This window comes from Triturus cristatus, chromosome 5_1 (assembly GCF_964204655.1).
Source record: "Triturus cristatus chromosome 5_1, aTriCri1.1, whole genome shotgun sequence".
Classification (NCBI taxonomy): domain Eukaryota; kingdom Metazoa; phylum Chordata; class Amphibia; order Caudata; family Salamandridae; genus Triturus; species Triturus cristatus.
This window is the reverse complement of record NC_140587.1, coordinates 216,745,503-216,770,041: the sequence shown is the minus strand read 5'-3', so window position 1 is coordinate 216,770,041 and position 24,539 is coordinate 216,745,503. Positions and strand designations below refer to the sequence as shown.

Genomic DNA, 24,539 nt, shown 5'->3' with positions numbered 1-24,539 from the left:
TTGTAATCTAGCAGCTTGACAGACATTTTACTTAGCCTGGGAGAAGCTCTTTGCAAACCAGCTGCTGAAAGAATTTTGATAAGGTGTTTATGATCAGTCCTTAAATGAACATTGTATCCCCAAACACACACTCTGAAGTAGTTAAGGGCCCAAGAGCAATCGAGCATTTCACGTTCGATCACTGAATACCTCTCCTCAGCAGTGGTCAGTGAACGAGACGCAAAGGTTACAACCCATTCATTATTATCAGAATCTTTTTGTGACAGGACAGCACCCAGCCCCTTGTTGCTGGCATCAGTAGTGACATAAATCTGAGCATTGGGATCAAAACCTTTAAGAAAAGGTGCACCACTTATTTCTTTTTTAATGATGTCGAAGGCGTTTTGGCAAGCAGAAGACCATAAGAATTTGACTTTGTTTTTGAGTAGTTGCTGAATGTGGTACGTCTGTTCTGAAACGTTTTCTATAAATTTAGAATAGTATTCTGTTACGCAGAGGTAAGCTCTTATTTCGTCTTTGCTGGTGGGACTAGGCGCTAGGAGTATGGCTTCAACAAGGCCTCTTTTTTTTTTTTTTACCATCGTAGCTAATGCAATGACCCAGATACACAACATTGGTTTGTGAAAACTTACATTTCTCAAATTCAATGGTTAACCCATTCTGTTTTAAGATTTCAAACACATGCCTTAAACGTGCATCATGCTCCGTTTGGTTGCTCCCCATGACAAGGATATCTTGGAAGAACTCAATGCCCACAGCACCCTCAAAGATGGTTGACATGACTCTCTGAAAAAGGGCTGCGGCCGAAGCTAAACCAAAAGGTGTCCTCGTGAAGCGTTGGCAACCAAAGGGTGTAATGAAGGTTGTATATTTTTTACTATCGACATGTAAGGGCACCTGGTGGTAAGCAGATTTAAGATCTATGATGGAAAATAGTTTCATATCCTTGGTTGCATTAAATATTTCATTAGTACGTGCAGTGGAAACTGGTTAGCTAATATATTCTTATTGAGATCTCTCAAATCAATGCAAAGTCTGATTTTGCTATTGGGACATTTCGGAACAACCATGGGAGAAATCCACTCAGCAGATTCAACTTTCTCAATTATCCCATCAATAACCAACCTGTTGAGTTCAGTCTGTACATCATCTCTGACCGATAGCGGCAAGTGTCTAACTTTATGAACACAGGGTGAAGCATTATCTTTTAATTCGATTTTATGTTGGAAACAGTGGAGTAGACCCACTTTCCCAGAGAAAACTTCAGGGTATGCCTTGAGAAGATTATCATTATATACATTGTTATCCTCAATAGACATGACAGGCTCAGAGTGTTGGGATTGAGGATGATCCCTAAATCAGCTTCATCATTCCATCCAAGTACAGAGGGTCCACTTTTTGCCACAAAGAGTTTACAAACAGCTTTTCTACTTTTAAATTAACAATTCTAGTTCACGAGTACCTATGAATTCAATATTGTCGCGCCGGGACACTCCTCGGAGTATCCGTGCGCTGTACAACTGTATAGAACATAACATAACATAACGTATAGCTTTTGGCTATCACTTTAGACTTTTCAAGAGAAGCACCAATTTTGTTGGCAAAATGTTGTTTCCAAATATGCTCATTAACAATTGTAAATGGGGATCCTGAGTCAGCAACTATGTTCATTGACACCCCACCCCATTTTAATTTCACATATGGGTTTTTTTTTTAGGTCGAGGACCGCCGGTCTGCCGAAGGCAGAACCGGAAGTCGGAGATTTAATGACTTGGAGAAGAGGGGCTTGAACCCGCCCCTCTTCTCCCCTGTTCTCCATTGGCTGGCCTCTTGAATGCTGGCCAGCCAATGGAGAAGAGGTCAGTCATTCCGATTAGGCCCCGTCCTTTTCGGATCGGGGGGCGTGTTTTTTGCAAGAAGTCTAATTATCTCCTCCAGCCAGTGGCTGGAGGAGAGAAAAGACAAACACGCCCCCGAATCCGAAAATGCCGCTGCCTTTCTCCGAGGCATTTCTGCTCTCCCTCGGAGAAAGGCAGTGGTGTGTTTGTTTTTAAAGGGCTGCTGAAGTACAAATGTTTACAGGAAAAGTCTTGTAGAGAACGGCAGACCTTTGCGACCTCCGGGTAGTAGTCTTCATCGACATCATAATTACGTTTGTGAGAAAAACGTTGTAGCATTACACGCACTGAGACATGGTCATTCCAAATTTAAATAGGAGCCACGCAGAGCACTATTTTTTTTTTTTAACTACAACACAAGCAAAACTTTGGCAGCGCACAAGTACCACAGCGCGGCGGAATGCGCGCAAGGACGGCCCGGCAGCGTGTATTCCCCGGTGGCCGCGCGCCATGTGCCAAGCCACGCCGGCTAATCACTGCCAGTGCCCCGCAGACACCCGCTCTCCGCCGCGGCAGTGGAAAGAAAGGAGCACACGCAGGGTGTAGCCGAATGACTAAAACACGACGATCTGTTTTAAGCTCCCAACGGCCGAGCCTTTCGGAGCGTTAGCCAGAGTTTCCGGACTTGGAAGGAAAGACGGCGGAGGGGGGAAGAAACGGTGCTACGTGCGCCCTCCTCCGCCTCCCCGGGCTTGTGTGGAACTCCCTGGCTGCCGGGTCCTGGGCAGTGCAGGAATCAGCCCCGGAGCAGCAGGCTGCACCCTCGGAGCCCCGAGCAGTAGGAGGCTGCACCCCCGGAGCCCCGAGCACCAGTCTGCACCCTGGAGCCCCGAGCACCAGACTGCACCCCCGGATCCCGCGGGTTGGAGCTGCCCCTTCGTGCAGAAGGTAAGGACGGGGAAACCTAGCAAGAAACCGGTTTCTACACTTTGAATTTGATCCTGCAGGCGTTCCAACTTAAAAACAAAGCAGCGAGTAAGACGAGAGATCCCTTTGAGAACTAAGTCAGCACGAAGAGTTCCTTTGTTCGAGTCTCTTTGGCATCTTTTGCGGCAGTGTTTTTGCTACTATCTGGGAAGTAGGGATGGGCGACTGGAATATTTGTTTTCTGCCTTCTTTGCACACTGGTCGCCCTGTTCAGAACTGTGTAAGTTCCCATCGTGAAATTGCTTGCCTCTGGCAAGTAAAACACGGATGATGTCTGCATCTGTGCTGGTATTGTAGAGGTAGAGCGCAGGGAATGTTGCGTTTGTTTGGATACATTTTAGTGTTGTTCGGATTACACAGCAAGTGATTTGCCTGCGCGCTTCAGACGCGTGCCTATCTGTCTGGCCATCCTTCGCTCAGGGCCCAGGGTTATAGAGGAAAAGTCTGGCAGCAGTCTCTGTGCTTCTAGCACCGTGCCAGTCTGCTTCCCGTTTGTAAACAGAGGTCCCTCCGTGGATTTGTGGGAGAGAAAGCGGCAAGGTCCTCGTGCAAGACTTTGCTATTGGCAGTAAGTGTCCACTTTCACTTTTAATCTCGTAGAGGTACTTTTTTCATGGTCCCTTTTGCAAGGTTGTTAGCAAGTATGTTGAGCCAATCAGCGCAATTAAAATAACACAAGGTTACACCTCCCAGAATGCACTAACATGTTAAAGTGTAGTCCAGAAATTGATAAGTGGTGACTTGGAGCCATCTGGTCATCCTAGGCATGGGGGAACAGGACACTATCCCACAGCAGCTAAGGAGCAGCTAGGGCATCTCCTTTCTCTGGGCTCTAGTTTTGTCTTTCATCTCGTCACCACTACAGGTTGCCCTGTGTCTGTATCCGACTAGTTCAAGTTATTTGTCTCTCTTTAACTCCACACTGCTGATGGAATGCGATTCATTAAATCTAGTGGCCTTGCTGCGAAAAACATGACACGAAAATATCCTCCATGACTCGCCAAGTCAGTCAAAATGCTTCCTTGTATATTGTCTGTCTTGGTTGAAATTTGGGTGACACCACTCTAGCACATACCCCCTGCCTTCTCTGCAGTGCACACCTGCCTGAACTTTATTTGTACTTCTCATATTTTGGTAGTGCTTAAAGCCTCAGGTCTTCAGGAGATTCTTCGGTCATTGTTGTGAAACCTATGGGTTCTGCTGCTTGTTAGTAGTGTAGCCATGGATTGCTGCTCATCTGAGTATGTCTGTTAAGAGATGTCTTTTGTGGAACTGGGCACAGTGTTTCAGATGATGCCTCACTCAATAGCACACGCAGTAGTCACAGAGTTTCCTTTCACTTACTACGTTTGCTACGGTGTATGAAGTCCAAACTTCCTCACACTCTCCTCACAGCCTTTGCATATTATTTACCCTCTTTTAAGTGTTCTAATATTATAAACCAAACATCCATCTAATGCCCGGAGCCCTTTCAACATCATCACTTAACCTGGGTATCTGTGCCCCAAATGCTTGACTTTGCTCATGGCTACACTGAGCTTCCTTTGCCAGCTCTGAGACCATTCTCCCAGCTGTGCCCCCTGGTTTAGATTTCTTCCAAGACGAAAGCTTAACTTTGTGTGAACTACAGATGGCTGAACCACCTCTTCTCTCCTCTTTTCAGAGTAGCGTGGGAGTGTTTTGAAGAGCTGAGAATTGATGCTGGTGGCATCCCACTCTCTGCGTCCTTCCTATAGAAGGTGCACCATTCACTTATATTCTGCTTCATGTCACCTCTCCAATCCATGACCTGTTTAAGCACATTAGACCTCATCCGGAGGTTGTGCAACTTGTTAATAAGTCTTATACTCGGTGGAGCATTGATACCTTCACTAAAATCCAGGTAGCTCAGAAACATCATGCAAGTGGTGTTCCCTCAGTAGTCCAAATTTAAAGTTCTTACAACAGTATCATTGTGATTTGGCAAAATATGCAGAGCTAAAGGTCCAGGGCTTCTGACGTTATGCTGTTTCTTCTTGGGGCACTGTGATTGGGTGGAAACTGGAATTAGGATTCACGTCAGTTGCTAGGTGTGTGGATAAAGAACGCGGTTGCTAACGGGACCCAAACCGGCTCACATATGTATAAACATCCTGAAGGGCGCGTGCTGCTCTTGCCCAGCTGCTGGGAGGACCGTCTGCATTTGGTAGGAAAGCATATCAGGCACAAAGGCATACTTTGTGCTCGTACCATTTTTTTTAACAAATGTGCCTGGCGGATGGGGATTCACCATTGACCCAGAGTTTGTCTTGAATGTTAGGATTACTGGCGTGCATAATGATCTGATCACGAATGAACTCTTCTTGCAATTGACCAAATCTACAAGTTAAAGCTAGATATTTAACGCTGAGACATACTCGTCAATGCTTTTGTTTTTTCCTACGTGAAAATTTATAGCGATCAACAGCTACACACACTATAGGGGGAAAATGAGCATCAAGATCATCCAAAGCGTGTTTGAAAACATTGTCACCTTCTCTGACTTTCTTTTCAATTTGGTTATAGGTTTTGAGACCACCAGGACCCAGACAATAGAGTAGGACTTTCTTTTTCTTTTCTGGAGTGAAATCTTCATCTTCCACGGTTTCAATATAGTTGCAGAAATATTCTTTCCACTCCTTCTACGGCATGCAAGGTTCACCTTTGAGCGGAAGAAAGGGTTGTGGTTGCAAGAGATGCACACATTGTATCGCTGAACAGAAAGAGATACCAAATGAAGGTGTAACTCTAGTGTGCACCTCACTGTAAACTAAGATCCCACGCATGATGTTAGTGTGCGTATCACCGTTAGTGCACTCTGAAAAGATTTTGTGGCGTACAGGTGCAATGAGGGCAATTAGCTTTGAGCTTTGTAAGCGGCGTGCGTATCACCGGGTAGTGCACGCAGCAAGTAATTTGAAGTGAATGGTTGCAGCTTCTATTGAGCATACTTAGTTGCAGAACAAGCTGGAAGAAGAACGTGTGACCAATCGGTATACCAATGGCATCGGTTGCTAAGCGACGTAATGAATGTGAAACCGAACGGTACACAAACGGCATCGGTTGATTGCAAGCCGTGAAGATAAAATGTCCGCCTCACTTTTTTTTACATCGTCTTTTCGAAGGTAAATAGGGCGCGTTGTGGAGAGCCAAACTGTGCGCGTCACTGATGACGTATGTAGTTATACGTCATCATTTGAAGCTGCGCAAGCAAAGGCTTCACAAGTGTCCTTCATGCAGTCGGCAATTATCAACCTCACCTTAGGGGCCCAGGATGGCTCGAAGTTCGTGAATGGAAGTCCTCTGGTCACCTCAGGCTGCTACAGACAGGCACAGAACACAGCGCTTGAATCAGAAGGCGAAGTCCAACCTCCGAAGACTGAGCGAGTCTCTGATGAGCTGAAAATCTTGATTGAAGGTGGTAGACGTGAGGGGCTGTCCGCTCATTGCCACTTGTAATAACGAAGCAGGAACGGCAGGGTTCAAGTTAAGTTTAATGCGAAAACCCCATACACGTCTGAGCAGTAGCGCTGAGCAGTTCAAATGTCTCAAGATAACGTTAGCATAACGGTAAAAACGGTGTACCTAAGAATGTGGAATGTTGGGGGGAACCAATGGTGATAGGAGATAAGGCAGCGTAAGACATGTCGTGTGCAGGTGAGCTGCAGTCAGCTATTGTCGCGTGCCATGTGCATGGCACGTGGCAGTAACTGTGGTTGCAAGCGACACGCAGCAGTAATTGTGGTTACAACAGAAAGCTCTGTAGGTAATTACCAGGATCTTGAACAGGACACTTTTGCGGATAGACAGCCAGTGTAATGATTTTAGGGCAGCTGAGGCTAGGAATATACACGCTCAGCGGCAGGATACCCTTGCGGGTGACAGTGCACTTTGCAAATACACATGACATAACAATTGCTTCCTTGCAACAAGTCACTGTAATGCGAGGATGATGTAACACATAGATTCCTTCTTCAATGCCGAGGACGCTGCCATCGGCGAGTGAGCAGTGACGCGGCTCACCCTGCTATCAGAGGACATTGGTAAGACATACTCAGCTATCACAATTCCTTTCTGCTTCAATCAGTACTTTAAATGGGCCGGTACTCACCGGTACGGAGTACCCGCACTTTTTAATTTTCGCCCCTTGAGTACCGGAACTTCTCCTAGGACAAGGAGAGTAGCAGTACTCATGGGGGACTTGCCTAAACACAGGTGGTGCTCCTCATTTTCTCGTGCCTCTGCAGCACTTTTCACACGACCCGCTCTGATTCTGCAATCTTCATCTAAGTTGCACAGGAGCGCCAGAACAGCAGCTCTTGTCACCAGTACACAGCAATCTTGTCGTCCTTCTCTGCAACTCTTTCAGCAGTGTGGGGAGGCAGGGTGTTTTGCTTACCCTTTGATCCTGCACAGTAGGAGTTGAGAGTCCACCATAAAACTAATGGACGAGGGTGTGGGGCGCATTCTTCAGGGCAGTACAGCTTTTTAGCATGCCATTGCTTTAAATGACTTTAAATGTTAATTCATCAGCAATTTAAATTAAATATTTTTACTTGAATGTAAATCACTGCCCTTGCCGCCAATTTTAGGATTACCCTCAAATAAAAAAACACTTTAAAGACAACACAATTTGTTTTGGTTTGGTGCATTTAAACCGCTTGTATCGTATGGGAAACCATGTTTAACCCAAATGTGAGCGGAAGCTCCATCGAATGCTTTAGACTTTCAGACAGTTCTAGATTTTAGCTGGTAATGCTTTTGCATGCTGGGACTCGATTTTCTCCTTCTCATTATAAGTAAGGGTTTCTAAAAATTCCAGCATGCAAAGCTTTGATGGCAAAATTCAGAGACGGTTTTGAACATACCCTTATTTTCATTAGGGACAGAACCACAGGACAGATACTTTCGTTTTTTTTTTACTTTGCACTTGGATCTCTTGTATATTAAGTTTCAAAAGGTTGAAAATATAGCCCCGCCCCAGGATCCGCCCCTAGTCCCGCCCCACACTCCACCCCCCAGTCCACCGCTCCTTTTGGTGAGTATCTGCACTTATTTTTTTCCATTTAAAGCACTGGCTTCAATGCGTTCTATGTTCAAACGGCGCTTGATTTCTAATAGTGTCAGTGGGTCACCAATAAAAACAACACCTGCATTTAGACGTAAAAACGTTAAACAATCACAAAGCCACTCTCCCTTACACAATCACAAAGCAATTCTACGTGCCAATCCCCAATCTATTCTTGTGTGACGTATGTAATAATTTACCATCGATGGCGCAAGTCCCATTTAGTTAATACAGCTGAGCTACAGATCTGTATCACAGCCACACACATCAGATCTGCATCTGGTTGTAAAAACACAATTTCACACAGATAATCTACTCCATGACCACGGGAGGTCGCTATCATTCCAAATATTAATGTCGATCAAGTATGTCCTTAATTCTCTTACACCGAATGGGAGTTGAATGCATTGTATTTCTCTTCGTCTCCCCGAGCGTCTGGAACAAGTGACGGCAGAAATCAATGTATCAGTGTGATTAGGCCGAAAAATTCGGCAAGCCGAGATGAGGCAAAATATCCATGGACACATTTACAAGACTCCTGGATGGCGGCGGGGGTCGGGCGAGGAAAATACATGAAACTGATATGAGCACCGCTTGGCAGAGCGACACGATAGCAAATTCAGTGTGTGTGAGTGTGTGTCAGGAAAGTGCCTCTTCGGCTAGAAAGAGCAAAAAGTCACAGCCAGGGCCGGCTTTAACACTGGTGGCGCCCTGTGCGACAACGTTTGTTGGCGCCCCCCAATGACCACCCCTGCCACGGATTCCTTCACTAGCACCCTTTAACAGTGCCCTTCAAGTCTCTATAGCCACCGTCTCTTAGATTCATTTAGTTTTATAGCGCCACTCATACCAGTGTAAGGGGTCGGAGCACTTTAATAGCTGCCAAGGTTTCAAATTGCGATGAGTGACATTTTCATATCATTAGTTTAATTATGAGTGACATTTGAATGACTATGAGTGACACTTTCTCGTCAGCAAAATCATGCAATGAATAAGGCGAAACATACGGATAAGAAATGACACCCAACGAGAAACTAAACACCAGACCTAAAAGAAAGACCAGAGTCTAAGAAGGGGAGAGCAGAGGTATGGCAATTATGAGAGTGCTGTCATCAGTCTGAGGTAGCAGAACCCCGAGCACACTGCAGAACATCCATGGCGTGGAGAGGGAAGTAAAGAGTGTGGGTGTGGTGGGAAAGCTTGGATTCTTGTAAATAACAAGTTGTAACCCCAGATAGCATGGGGTGGTGGGAATAAGAACGAGCATTGGCATAGCCTATAGGTCTCGCCTTTGGGACCTTATAAGTGTTTAGCCATGCAACACTTGATGTTGTTGCACCAAGGATTGTACTGGATAACTAAACACTTATAAGGTCCCAAAGGCGAGACCTATTGGCTATGCCAATGCTTTTTTTTTTTTTAAAGGACAAGCAGTGCTATCAGTCTCCGGCTGCCACTTACAGGTGTAGAGAGATAGGTGTAGAGAGAGAGAGAGAGAGAGATAGGTGTAGAGAGAGAGAGATAGGTGTAGAGAGAGAGAGAAAGGTGTGTAGTGAGAGAGATGTGTAGCGAGAGTGAGAGTGAGAGTGAGAGTGAGAGTGAGAGTGAGAGTGAGAGTGAGAGTGAGAGTGAGAGTGAGAGTGAGAGTGAGAGTGAGAGTGAGAGTGAGAGTGAGAGAGTGAGAGTGAGAGAGTGAGAGTGAGAGAGTGAGAGTGAGAGTGAGAGTGAGAGTGAGAGTGAGAGTGAGAGTGAGAGTGAGAGTGAGAGTGAGAGTGAGAGTGAGAGTTAGAGTTAGAGTTAGAGTTAGAGTTAGAGTTAGAGTTAGAGTTAGAGTTAGAGTTAGAGAGAGAGGGAGAGAGGTGGGTAGAGAGTGGGGTAGAGAGAGGGGTGTAGAGCAGTGTAGAGAGAGGGGTAGAGAGAGAGGAAGAAAGGTACAGAGGTAGAGAGGTGTAGAGAGGAGTAGAGAGGTAGAGAGAGAGAGAGAGAGAGAGAGAGAGAGAGAGATAGAGAGGTAGAGAGAGAGATAGAGAGGTAGAGGGAGAGAGGTGTGTAGAGTGTGGTAGAGAGGTAGAGAGGTAGAGAGGTAGCGTTAGAGAGAGAGGTAGTGAGAGGTAGAGAGGTAGAGAGAGAGAGAGGTAGAGAGAGGTAGAGAGAGAGAGAGGTAGAGAGAGGTAGCAAGAGAGAGGTAGAGGTAGAGAGTGAGAGGTAGAGAGTGAGAGGTAGAAAGAGAGAGGTAGAGAGAGAGAGGTAGAGAGAGAGAGGTAGCAAGAGAGGTAGAGAGAGGTAGAGAGAGAGGTCGAGAGAGGGAGGTAGAGCGGTAGAGGGAGAGGTAGAGAGAGAGAGGTAAAGAGATAGAGAGAGTTAGAGGTAGAGAGATAGAGGTAGAGAGAGAGGGTGGTAGAGAGGTAGAGAGAGAGGGTGGAGGAAGAGAGGTAGAGAGGTAGAGATGTAGAGAGAGGTAGAGATGTAGAGAGAGAGAGAGAGAGAGAGAGAGAGAGAGAGAGAGAGAGAGAGAGAGAGAGAGAGAGAGAGGGAGAGAGAGAGATAGAGGGTGGAGGAAGAGAGAGAGGGTGGAGGAAGAGAGAGAGGGTGGAGGAAGAGAGAGAGGGTGGAGGAAGAGAGAGAGGGTGGAGGAAGAGAGAGAGAGAGGGAAAAGAAGGTAACACGAGAGAAAGGATAAGAAACGCAATAGGCGAAAACAGAACAAGAAAGGGAACTGGAGAGAGGCAGCGAAAAAGAAAAGGGAAGCAAAAGTAAAGGAAAAGAGAAAAACGCTCAGTAAAGGCGTGGGAGAGAAGGGAAGAGGCAGCTAGGGGAAAGAGCAGAAGAGACGAAAAGAAGGGGGAAGGAAAGCGTGGGAGAAGGAAGGCAGGTTAAGATGAGGACGGACGTGTGGCAGGAGGCAATAAACCAAGTGGGAGGGGTGGGGGAGCGCGGCCCAGAGCGCACGCAGCGTTTCCCTAGCGGGAGCAAGCAAGGGCACCATCTGTTTGAAAGTTAATTACAAACAGATGGTTTTAAAGCTCGCTCCCGCAAGGAAAATCGCCAAATGTGCACGCGTTGCCATTGAAAGCAATGCAATGCGTGCACGTTTTTGGCCTAAAAACTGAATCGAATACAAGAGGTCACCTCCTATGAAGCGCATGCGTGCTGCGTAGGCGAGACCTAAAAAGGGGGCTGGCTGGCAAACTACAGAGGATTTGTGGCCGTTTCCAGTGACAGGATAGATCTGCGTTAGATCTTTCATTATTCGATATTTTGTACTTTTTTTTGTAAAAAGGTCATTTTAGGTCGCAATTTCGAAAACAACGAATATTTACATCCCGCTAGAAGAAATACAATGCAAAACATTATAGGTGGACATGAGTTTACCTGGAGGTGAAAGGGCAGCAATACACTCAGGGCAAACGCCCGATCGTCCATGATGTAACATAAAGGCTGCAGACAGCACGTACCCAGCACTGAATTTGGCCAAGACAACCTGACAGACAGCTGAGGCACACACTTAAAAGTCCCTGCCCGGCCGCCTGCTGAAAGCCTCAGTGACCAGGGCAGAACTACACGACTGGCAGGCACTGATGATCTCGTGCTAGCCTACGCGCTTAAATTAAAAGTAATTTTTTTGCAGATCATCATTTACAAACTCTGGCACACACTAACTGACACTTACTTGTGAGCCATAGCAATTTGAGTTTACAGGCCAGCCGCCTGCATCCATAAGGTCCTGGCCTGTCACTCCTTCGGCAAACCTGCGTGTGCCGCTCGGGCTAAGACTCCCTCACTTAGGCGCCTCAGCAGCAGGAACAGCTAAGCTGCACAGTGTGGGCTCCATCAGCCGCCGGGGCCCGTCGGGCTGAGACCGGCTTTCGTGGGGTCATTATTAATTTACCGCGTGCAGCGCTGCCATGATTTGCCGCACTTCTTAGCCAATCAGGCTTCCCACAAAAGTGACGTCCTGCAGCACGCGCCTATTGGACACTGCCTTCTGACGTCAGAATGAACGCTTCGCCGCGCTCCGGAAATCTTCTCCTTTTATTATTACAATGTGGCAACCAGTGAATTAGCAGCAACTACCCAGCCTCCAAGCCTGTCTGGAGCAGCACGCTGCCATGCTTATATTTTAGTGAGTTTTACCAGCACTACTGCAGCTTGACAGCAAGTCAGGCGCTGTGCCTGTTATGCGTGACTTCGCATTTCAGTGCGGTAATGCGGACCACCGCACTGTAATGTGTTAGTCTAACGCATGATGCGTGATACTTGGCAGAGCTGCACTTTACATTACACACACATTGCACAATCATATGTGTGTAAAACAGTGTACAGCAAATGTTACATCAGACAGGACTACAAGGTGTTGGAGTCACTTGTCATCGATACTGGTAGTAAAGTTTAAGAGTCCTAAGTCTGGAAAAGCACCAATTCAGAATTTAAAACGTAACACCATTGTTAGGGGTTCTCTTCAATAAGAATTGATTTCTACCCAAATGAACACTTTTTGCAAGATTAGAATAATGAAAGACTGGGCAAAACAAACAGCTCTTTGATGACAGTTGATAGCTCAGTGTTCTATACAAGGATTTTAACTTACAAACTGCAAGTAACAAAAGGATGTCTCTGACAGAAACAGTACCACACTGTCCTTTTTTACATTATATGCACTTTGTGATCTGCATGGTAAACATTCTTTGCAGCATGCACATTAACCCTCTGCCCTACCTTAGAATCAGTCAAACTTCCTCTAAACAAAACTCTGGTCTCTCTCCAGGAAAGACGATTAATCACCGGAGTTATCTTGACATTTTAATTGATGCCTGAAAATTGCTGGAGGCATGGAATGCGGCAACAGGTGCTTTTAAAACGAGAATATAGCGGTGCGGTGACACTGATTGCACCGCCCTAGAGCCGGCCCTGGTCACTGCACAGGCCTCTCTACAAGGAACTTTGCCAAATGAATGTTTTTACGCACATTTGTGTTATCTCTACCTCAGCAGTGTAAACTGAGCCATGACTTCTGTGGCCAAGACGTATGCAGCCTTCTTTCCGGATCACGCCTCAACAAAAATTGGGCTGTCAAAAAAACAACCCCTTCGTAGTCACTGGAGGAAGAGGTGGGTAGCTTCGTTTTGAGCATAAAATGAATTAAAATGGGGAAACAAGCATTGGCAAAGCCAATAGGTCTTGCCTCTGAGAGCGACTGGCTTTAGCAATGTTTTGAGAAATGCTGTACAGCAACACGGATGCTTTGCATTGTGACGAAAACTATTTTTAAAAGGAGCTATTGCAGAGTCATGGCTAATTCGTTTTTTTATTTATTTATTAAAGTGCATTCGCGCTGGAAGCATCATAGTCCTTTGTTTATTTTTATCCATGTTGCTATAGAGCACAGCTAAAAATCATTGTCTGAGACTGCAGTGTGCATGCTATACAGCATGAACAAAAGGCAATAGTAGAGCCAATAGTCTAAAAGGTGAGGCCTATCAGCTCCGCAAGTAAGTTTTTAGGTCTCTGCACGGCACCCCAGTGATTTGAGCACATCAGTTAATCCACCATGCATGAAAAAGAAAAAACAAATAGGAAATTTGACAAAAAAATCCTATTGCCCATGTCCATGTCTGACCAAAAACAGATTTGGAAGCGGATAACATCTGTTGTCACAATAAAAGCAGATAACATTTGTAGTCAAAATGCACATCCATTTATTTCAAAGGAGAAGTGCATGTGGCCTAGTAAAATATAGCTACAAATGGCAAAAGGTTCAACAAGGATGACAGGGAAGAAGAAAAAATTAAATAATTACCTCAATCGTAGAAGAAGTATAGCAATCAAGCTGAAGCAATCAGTACTTGGTCCATGCTCCAGCCCAAAAAAGAGAAAGTGAAGAAAGCATGTGCTGGCCAGTTAGAGGGCAGCATCTAAGAGTGACAATCAAGCACCTTGTTGTATACAATATCTCTTGCAAGCTAGAGCGCATGTGCTGTAGCAGGCGATACCTAAAAAATAGCAATTGTTTTACTGGTGAAATGTCACCATGAAGGCCAGGGGTACAGAAGCGGTCACTCTCAGCAGGTTCTGACTATCAAAAAAGGAGAATACAAAAGAGCATTCTTACTTTAAGGTAACAAAGTAAGGTACATGAAGGGAGAAGGAAAGACTACAAATGTGGATTAGGAATAATCTGTAAGGTATATGGCTAAATTATAATGTTTTAGTATACTAGGACAACGGCACCACACGTACCAATGAGGAAACCATGTTGAAGTTCAGCTGTACATCAGAGTTGATGTTGTTTTTGTCCTTCTTCACATGAACTCAGAAAGAGTCCTTTCTGTAGTACAGTGGTAGAGTAGACGGGAGTCTGTCCAGTTAGGCAGTGGACAGAGAGCCCATTAGTAGACCGATCCTGGCTTTCTCTTACACATTAAGGTACCATTAGCCAACTAGCTTCAACACCTCGGAGCCAGCTAACACATGCAAGCCTAGATGACCACCATCTTCTTTAAACTCAGTCCAACCAGGTCCAAATGTGTCTTGATCAAAGTCAGCACACTTGAACCGCAGATCCAGGAATTGCTAAACTGCGTGGACATCAGTGGCTTCTCACCTGCCCTTATATCCTTTGAGTTTACAAACCCAAACCAAGTTAAGATAATTTTGGCAGTATAATACTTATCCCTGGAACCTTTAGCCAGGATGGACTCTTTAAGTAAAGACTTCAGAGTAATTTTAGATTAACAATGTTGATTTTAGAAAGGTTTAAATTAAGATTTGTGACTGATAGTTGGACCATATTCCTGAATTAAAGATGTTTGTTATGATCTGCTTTAGTCATGCTCCTCCTTAAAAAGCGAAGCAAATGTTCTTGATTTTCTCTATTAATGCCAGGAAAAAAAACTCAGAAAAAAACAAAAAAATTACCTTATTGAACTAGGTAACTGAACTGGCCAGAATTAAGAGACAGACAGGCCAGAAGCATAAAAGGCCTCGAATCTAAAGAAGCCAGTTGTTGAGAAGGGATCACAAAATGCAGTGTAAGCTAGAAGTGAGCAGACCTAGTGTCAGAAAAAAGAAGGGTGCTCACTGGCAGCGACTGCCATCGACTTAGAAACAGGGTTAACATTGGAATGGATGGTACCACAAGAGGTAAACATATACAAATGGATGCAGACTGGGTGTAGACAAAGCAAGGGCATAAAGGAGAGAAAAGAATATAAACAAGCATTGCCTTTGGGACCTTATAAGTGTTTAGCCATGCAACAGTTGCATAACTAAACACTTATAAGGTCCCAAAAGCGAGACCTATTGGCTATGCCAGTGCTTGTTTTAACTGCTGCAATCTATTGAAGCCTCACGGAGAACATCAAAGCGGCCGTGAAAGTGATCGCAATCGCGATCAAACATCAAAGCGGCCGCAAAAGTGAAAGTAATCACGATAAAGCGCGGTGCGCGCGCCCGCGCACATGCACTGTAGCTCTAGGCTGGCCTGGTAGCACTTTTTGGAGCCCTCACAAAATGTCTCGCCAGACCAGCGCATGCGCTGGGTCAGGCGAGACCTAAAAAACAAAATGTTAGCAAGTATTTGACCAAAATGTTAATGAGTGAATACTATGGATCAGTGCATTTTAAAGAGGAGAAAGTAAACCCCTTTGATCCGGTATTGAGAAAGCCCACCATCTTTCAAATGTCAGGCAGTCAAACAGCATTAACCTACATACAGTGTATGGTTTCATTTAGGCACAGAATAACCATCTAGGAAACAGGACAACATGTCTCATTTGTCCAAAAACCCGTGACACATACAGACCATTATCTGAGCGTCAGCCTTTCAAGAGATTCTCTAGACTGTCTTGAGGCAGTCTCTAAGCAACAACCTAAAAGGAGGGAGATCCACTTTTGAGCCTGGAAAAATATGATAAGAATTCTCTGAACTCTTGAGCATATATTGTTCTTTTCATCATTTATTGTCCATCAGCCGAAAAAGGTGCTAATTACTCACAGGTCATTCAAGTAAGTACACAATCTCAACAAAAAGGATTGTACAAGCCCATGTTCTATAAACCAGGGAGGATCACATCGGATACATCACACTAAGCCCTGTGCGACTCCTACTGATCAACATCTAGCTTCACAGCCCCTCACCGGATTACACAACGTGAATAAAAGTATGGGTTATGTCTGCCCCCTTTTAACTCTACAGAACCATAGCCACATAGGGGTTTACAACACTACCTACCTTTGGTAAACCGACTCCTCTGCCTCGCTGGCGATACCGCAGATTCACAAAAATCATGCCATAAACCACATAGATCGGCAGGCAGAGTCTATTACAGATAGTTAGTAACTGCATGGAATTTCCTTTTCATGTTTTTATACTAATCAACATATGTACAAACCAGAATAAATATCAACACAAAAAACAAATATACTTAAAATGCTACAAACAAGTCCCACGTATCATCAGAAACAAAAAGAACAACATTTATAGAACTACTCACCGATTATCAGTGTCAAGACCTACAAAGTCTTTCTTTTCAAAAGGAACACAAAGCAGAATCTTATCTCCAGACTTGTCGGTTGCCCGGTCGAGACGCTTGGATTCCAGCACGATAAAAAGCGATTCGATGAAATCTTCCACTCGCTTCTCTATGGAATCGCATTCCTCATAGCTCGGGTAGAAAGCTACGTCAGTGCGGGGCTGGTCTGCGATCTCCCCCTGTAGCCCAAAGACGAAGAGCCGCGAGTCATACAGCGTGGAGCCATATATCTCCTTCTGCAGGTGGAACTTCTCAAAGGTTTGAGGCCAGTCTTTGGTGTGGCTGCAGTCTGTGATAGTGATGAGTCCCACAACTTTACGGTGAGCTTGAAAATCCCCCCAGTCATTGTTTTCTGGAGGATAATGGTGGCGGTAGCGGATGTAGAGGACACGTTGAGAGTCACGGACACTGACCTGGGAAACTGTGGAAATTCTCTTAAATATCTTAAAGAAGCTCTCCTCTGGGATAACCCCAACAGGCTGAACTGCCACTAAGAGTGTTTGGTGGTCTTCAGCACACTGTAGATAATCTGGCACACTCATGGTCAAACCAGTGAAAGCTGAAAAAAAGGGGGACAAAAACAGGATGTTAAATGACATTTTGATACTAGACTCAACCAACATTCAATGCAAAGGACTGCAAGACTCATTCAACATACTTATGAATCAATGTATTACATACTTGACCTATATTGCCTGCTCTTTCCGAAAGGCTGATCTCAGGGTGTACAACCAATAGAAGTTTAAAAGGAACTTCAATTGGACAAAGAGTGTCATGGTGGTATTCCACCCCTGTCAGAAAATCTGTCTGAGGGTTTCTAGGGCACTGCAACGCTTTTACTTTAAAATAGCTCAGAATATGTAGCTGGAAGCTGCCATGCCACTGACACAAGAATTGCAGATATAAGTTCTGAGGAACATCTGTGCAGGATGAACTCACCCCGGCATAATGCGGCACATTTTGTGATTGTATTACTTTATTTTTTGTATAATTTTTACTTTTAACACTGTCTGGACTTAGGTTTCAACTCACTAGTACTACTTTAATATCCAAATATACCAATAAGAAACAGAAAGGTGACCAGTCTTGGCGAAGGGCATTTCTCTGCGTGGCAACATCTGTTACTGTATTTTTAATAACTTTTGATGCAAGTGAACCTGCAGATTAAGAAGTAAATAATAGAGAATGTGACACACATGGCAAATCCATAAATTATGCTGAAATCGCCACAGCTGCAAAATTGCATTACTCCTTTTACCCTGAATATGGCGCAGTTGTTAAACACAAACATTATATATGAGCATGTGCAAGTCAATGTAAAGATAATAAATAAAAGAACAACCATCAGTGCTAGGAAACCTGTGGACTCCCTTCAAGAAAATACAAAAATATACCATTAATAATAACAGTATTACCCACCAACACAGGGAGTTTAGCACTGTCTGTATATAGATGATAAAGCAGCCCTAGCAGCTGCAGAAACACCGAATATAATCCTGAATTTTTCATAAATAATATTATTAATCACCATGGCAGGGGTGTGTTGAATGGCTATAATAATGATTTTAGAAATACTCTCCAATCCACTAAACCATCTTGCAGTTTCATAGCAAAAGAGCCACCAATCTTTCTCTTTCAGAGTACCCTTTTTGTGCATTTGATCAATATCTGATGGAGTCAGTGCCAACAGCAAGGTTTTTTTTTCTTCAATTTTACATTTTGTGCTCACTGGGGCAATCTTCCAGCAAACAAGCTTCAGGTGTCTTATTAAGATGCAGTTCAGTATGCCTTGATGATCATGAAGAGACATCATTGCAAAATTGCAGAATCTTGGAAATACCCAGAGCGAGTGAAAGAACCCAGCATTTCGCACCCTGCATTTACGGCAAGCATCACTTTTGGGGTGCTTGGAAAGAGTAAGGTATGTATGATGTAGTAAGTGAAATAGTTTACGCTTCATTCTGGCATCTAAAGACATATTTTTTGTGATGTACATGCCTCATCTGATGCTTTAGCATTAAACGCCTTCAAACAGAGCCGCCCCCATTTAGATTTCACAGGAAGTAAGTCTATTTTCTTTTTTCCAAGTGCCTTATACAACTGTAGTAATGCCCCACTCCTGGCACTAGGCGTAACATTGTGAAAAAGTCTCAGGTGTTTGAGAGGCCTGAGGGAATGTGACACAATTATTCCTAGCAGATGTACACACTCTGCAATATTGGAGAAATTGCAATCGGGGATTGAATAGAGTGTTTAGGTCTTGTTGATGCAATGGAATACCCCCTGCATGATATATAGTCGGGTTCCCCTGCCATGAATGCCTGACTGCGTGTACCTAGTATGCTGATTTTTGATGTTGACCTTGCCATGACGCTAATCTAATGTACACAGAGGCCTAGGAATGACCTCTGACATGAGTAGGTCGGGGATCTGTTCTGAAGGTGCGCACCAAGTACGCCCCCCAATAACAGAAAGTCGACAACTGTCCCTGTCACTGGTTTAACATACAGCAGTGCTGGCAGCATAACAGTCTATTGAGATTCCATAATGTCACCTGACCTATTTATTTACATCACAGGAAGGAAGCCTACTGCCTCACTCATGTAAAGTTCCACTTGTGTGTGCTTAGCCAGTGCCTACCAATGACATCCCTAGTGTATGTCGTGTGTGCTTATGTTTGGGTAGCTTGCATGATACATGCATGGTGAGTGAGCCAGAGTAATGGAGGCCGGTGGGCCCCTTTCTGGACATCCCAGGCCTGGCCTTTGCACCAGATGGAGATGATGCTGTTTCCCAGACAGGCGAAATGCAGTGCTTACATTTCTGAAGCGGAGGGAAACCTAAAGACTGAGGTGAGGGAAGTGGAGTCAGGGCTACTTTGATTACGCTTTTTACTAGAAAAGAACTGATTAGTCTTGTTGAATACTACCATTTGCTGGATGGTAGGAGAGAGGAGTGGGACTGTAGACTCTGTTATGCCAAAGTGAGGAAACCTTTAGGTGAGGCCCGGGCCTTTTGTCTCTGCTGATTACTCTTCAGTTGGGGCATGTGAGCCAGGTGCAGGAAGCTCACACCTATTTGTGTCTCTGATGGGGTGCTCTAGGATGGAGACTACCCTGCTCTGCGAAACATCACTCTACACAAAAGCTGTGTCTGGAGAGCAGCTTGGAAAGAACACTTAAAGGAGAAAGACCTCAAAGTGGTTCTACAGTTGCAGACAGTGGACACACCTTTCCAGTCTAATTAAAAGTGGGACCCCTCCCGCGCAAATGGAGTAAAGTATGGGGGGCTTGGAATGCCTACAGAGGTGGCATCTGTGACCCACCCTCAGATTCAGAAGATGATGCCTCAGACTCAGACTGACGCGGGAGGACCTAGAGGTATAGGTGCGAGGTGGTGGGTATTGAAGATGGGTATTGTGGCGAAACTGTTACCTGCAAATTTGTCTCTGTTGGTGGCTATTGTACTGCTCAGCCTTATGAACAACTGCCTGTTTGACTGCTGTGTTGTATTGCTGTTACTTCATAAAATAAAAACAACTTTTAAAATAAAATAAAAAAAGTGGGACCCCACTACCTCACTTGTTTTAGTTCCAATTCCTCTATGGCCAAGCAAGGGTGTGATTCAAAAAGTACTCAGAGGACAGGTGTGCAGACAGAGCTAGTGTGTGAAGGCTAGTCAGTTTCCCATAGGGGTGGAAACATGACCCGATTTGGATCTCTTGCTGGATGGGCTATATACCAATTCCCTAAGAGCCTAAAAGCATGCCTGCTTGCATGCTGGGAGAGGGTAGGAGCCTGCTAACCCTGTAGAAAGAGTCAGTGCATATGGTGGTTGAGCAACAACAGCAGAGTGACCCAAATGGAGGTTTGAGATGGACAGCTCCCAACAATGAACTGGAGCTATTGAATCAAAAGTATTTAGGTCTAAGGCACACGAAAAAACCTGCCCCAGTGATCACACCTATGAGCTCAGATGATATTATTTGATGAATCATATTAGTACCTTGTTGTGATCAGACAGTGACACATGATGCTTTGTGGATCTTTGGGGCGGAAGGGCGGGCAGACTGGCTCACGGGGGAGAACAGATGTTGTCCGACATGGAGCAGTACCAGTAATATGGTTTGAATGATCTGAACAGACACATTTTAGTTCAATGTTCATTACTTATGTTTACAAGGAGGAGACTGCTTTAGTCACCTATTGGGCAGGGCAGTTGCAATTGTTTCATGGAGCTAATACAACATGCTCTGCTGGAGAAATGGAAAGTTGCATTAATGTGTTATATAGCAATGCTGGTATTGAAACTACCACAGGGGACGGATCTTTACAGTTCTTGCTACATATGCAGAGCTTTTAAACATGAACTGGGAAACATTCATTTCATGGACAGGTTCTCAATGGGAGGATGCTCTAACTGAGTGTCCTCCCTAGATATAGAGAAGGCCTTTGATACACTACATTGGCCTTACCTACTGGCAGTACTTTAAGAAAATGGATGTGGTTCCCACCTTCCTGAAGCTGTAACGTTATTATACATAGGACCTGTAGAAGGCTGGCTTAGTATATGGTGCATACATATTTAAGTGAAGCACCTTGCACTAATCCAGTCAACCCTTATGGTGATTTTAGTGGTCTTAGACAACCTTGGGGAGCTCTCTAAGTGGTAGCTGTAAGAGCAGCATTCAGGCTTATCCAGAAGGAGTGTTAAACAGCTTGTTTTACCAATTCTAATCATGTAGTGTAGGGTCAACAAAAAAGAACCACACAGGGCATATATAAAAAGATGTCTATTTGTTACACAACATTCACTTACACATTGGTAATTCTCCTATCCGCAGATATCAACACAAATGCACAACAATACTTCAATTGGCAAGTAAGCACAATACACAGTGGTCTCCATGGGGTGACCAAACCATATAGTAAAAAAAATTAAATGCGAACTGCGACCGAAGTCGGGACTTGGACCAGTGTTATGAGCCCCAAGGTACCCCAATATAGGCCAAGGTAGTTGCACGACCATTTACCTACATTTGTCCTACCTTGCTCTACATAATGGCTCTGGAGCTGACCTTTTACCTAGTTAGGTGCCAAATAAATGTTATGGGGTTTTCTTCGAGAACTAGCCTCATTTATTATGCATGAGGATTCTTAGTATCACAGCAAGATTACCATCTTCTGCATGATAACTCTGTACAAAAGTCACTGCTATCGTCACCCTTGGCCGACATGTCCACAGTACTATGACACAACTAGGTAGAACCCCTGAGGGTACCTTTCGGGTATATAGTACCACATCTTCGCTGGGCAAACCAGAGGAGAAGCTTCCATGTTGAAACGCTGACATGAGACGCTGAAGTCTCTGCAGGCAGACGCTCCAGCAAGCAGTGGTCTGACATCCCTTGCGGGGTGTCCAACTCGAGACCAGGACGGGGTCCTTCGTTCTCTCACATCAAGTAATAGGGTTGGCTCTTTCCTAGGGGGATTCTTGGCTATACACCTACATACATGCTAGGTACACTTAGGTACACCTAGTTAGGTTTAGCATCATAGGAGTACTCATGATTACTGCCATATATCTATATGCCTGCATATATTCACTGTTTTAGTACTATGGTAGAATTCTACCTTTTATTTACTCTGTTGGTGCTTATACTCGTATGTATCTGTTTCTGTCGTTTATTCTGTGTATCTCTCTGAGAAAAAGTGAGCGTGAGTGACTGAGCGAAAAGTACTGTACTGTTTCTACGATCCTCGAGGGGTCAGGGTTGTCATCTTCGATAGTTGCCAGAAACGATTTGCTCCTCTGTAAGGTTGTGGGGCTTATAGTCACACTGTGAGCTAGCTAGTCTACATGCGAACATATCCTTTGGGGGTGTTGGGAATCAGACTGGACACCAATACTGTAGTTTATGTGGTCTAAACGTGCAGATCCTATATAGATTTGTAGGAACTACATGACAATAGGAGACTCAGAAGAGCTGGGGGCACAAGGAACTGCCCAAGGTAAGTACCCAGGAACCCCACAGAGGCTGTGTGCAGAGTGGAAACAGAGCAGGGTACTCAATAGAAGTCAACTGGAAAGTCGTGGTTGCCGTTTTGAAGAAGAAGGACCCTTCCAAGTGGACCTCGATGAAACCCAGTGGAAAACAGTAAGTTGGAGAGTCACCCCACCCGTGGTAACCCCAGGAACCAGGAAACCTACACCAGGGAAGCCGTGTGCATAGGTGCGAAGTGACGTTGGGAACCGCCGTAGACCACAATGGAGCACTTCAGTAAAGATGTCGCTGGTGAAGACTGTGTAAGAGTCCGGTTGAATCCAAGGGTGGATTCGTGAAATGAAGAACCTGCAAACAGAGGAGACAGAGTCCATGCCACTAGGAGGGTACCAAGAGGCACGGAAGAGCAATGCCCACCAATGTCGGAAGATGCAGGAGTAATGATGGTGACCTTGTTGCTGCAGCTGTGAGGACCAGACATTGTTGAGGAAGACCAGGAGCCGTGCAGGAGCTGTCCCACGTCGGAAGTTGGGAACCAGGTGGTCGGTGTCCAGCGGGAGCACCAACAAGCCTTGGCAGCTGTAACAGGCATGGAAAGCAAAGAAGGAGCAACGTTGGAACCAGCAAGGTCCAAGGGACTAACCACAAGCAGGGGAATCAGCAAGCCCCAAGCAAGCAGGGGAGCCCGCAGAAGAAGGAGAAGACCCTCAGGAGGACCCATAAGCTAAAGGCACAGGAGTGTCAAGAGGACCTCGAGCAGCTCACCAAAGATGGAGGCCCACAGTGCAGAGGATGAGATGAGGACACTGATCTTGGCAGTAAGAGATGCTGGAGACTGAAGCTTCTTGTAGCCCGAAGAGCTCTGGAGTGCAGAATCAACAAGCTTTGGCAACATCAAGTCGAAGCGGTGCACAGGGGTTCGACCCCAGCGGTTCTGACAAGGAATACTGGCCTCAAAATTGCAGAGAGGACAGGTCAGGCCTTGAGGGAGTTGCAGAACCACCACCTGTGTTGCTCAGCATGTCGAGGTCCGTGGGACGTCAGGAGAAGCAGAACGGTCAGCTTTGTTGCGGTGCCTGCAGATGCAGGGTAGTGACTCCTTCAATCCAAGGGAGATTACTTTGGGTGTCCTTGATGCCCACAGCTCTTTTGAAGATCCTGGAAGAAGCCAGACAACAAAGAAGATTGCAGAACAGGGAGACCAGGAGCAGCAGATGTCTTTCTTGATGCAGTTTCGGTTCCAGGCGAAGTCCAGCAAAGTCCAAGTGTCCTGACGGTCGAAGAGTGATGTGGTTTCATGCTTGAGTCTCGTCCCACCACGAATCTGAGGACCCACCCACAGGAAAGCCATTTTACACTCTAAGAAATTGGTAAGGACGACTCAGGGGTCCCTCTCAGAGGAGGGGCTGGACAGAGGGGAGAATACTCCCATGTCCTTTGTACAGTTTCACACCAGAGCGGGAGCCAAGGGCTCCCTGAACTTGCTCAAGCCGGAGTATGCAAGGAGAGCACCAAATGTGCCCCTCAAAGCAGTCTGGTGGCACGGGCAAGCACCCCCACTCCAGCCCAATACACTAAGTCCCATCTGGGAGCTGGACACACCTCCCTGTGACAGGAAACCTATTGTTCTACCTTCCCCTGCTCAAGCTCAGCTCAGCAGCAGGAGGGCATAATCATGTCTGAGGTCGGCAGCATCATTAGCTTGCTGGCACACCCTGGAAGGCTGTTACCGGGAGTGCTGGGGGCTTCCCGGAGTAACCCCCCAGAGCATGGAATCATACCTCCAACACCGGTAAAGGTGCTGGGGTATGACTCCCAACTTGTTTGATACCCAACATGTCCAGGGTCGGCACAGCCACTTCATAGTTAGCCATTGTGTATTGACAGATGGCCACAATATGTATCAAAAATGGTGACTGCAGTTACAAATCCTGGAGAATCGACTGAGTTTGGAGGGGTAACCTGCTCATGCAGGGGCATCCGCACACTTACAACTCAGCACGTTGCTATCAGGATATGCGCCAATCGCCTAACCGCCTGGAGTTACGGTTTGATACCTTTAAGCATCTAGGTGTCTGGATTTACTACTCTTT

General features: G+C 45.4%; 1 protein-coding gene across 3 annotated transcripts in view; it reads right to left on the bottom strand.

Moving 5' to 3' along the window:
• Positions 1-24,539, bottom strand: part of TRAPPC9 (trafficking protein particle complex subunit 9) — a 2,530,995-nt gene that overhangs the window by 2,492,690 nt on the left and 13,766 nt on the right. For all 3 annotated transcript variants that reach the window (XM_085604860.1, XM_085604858.1, XM_085604859.1), the window contains exon 3: positions 16,404-17,001. In XM_085604860.1, the coding sequence (XP_085460986.1) occupies positions 16,404-16,984 (581 nt within the window). In that variant the 5' untranslated portion in view covers positions 16,985-17,001. The remainder of the gene's footprint in view (positions 1-16,403; positions 17,002-24,539) is intronic.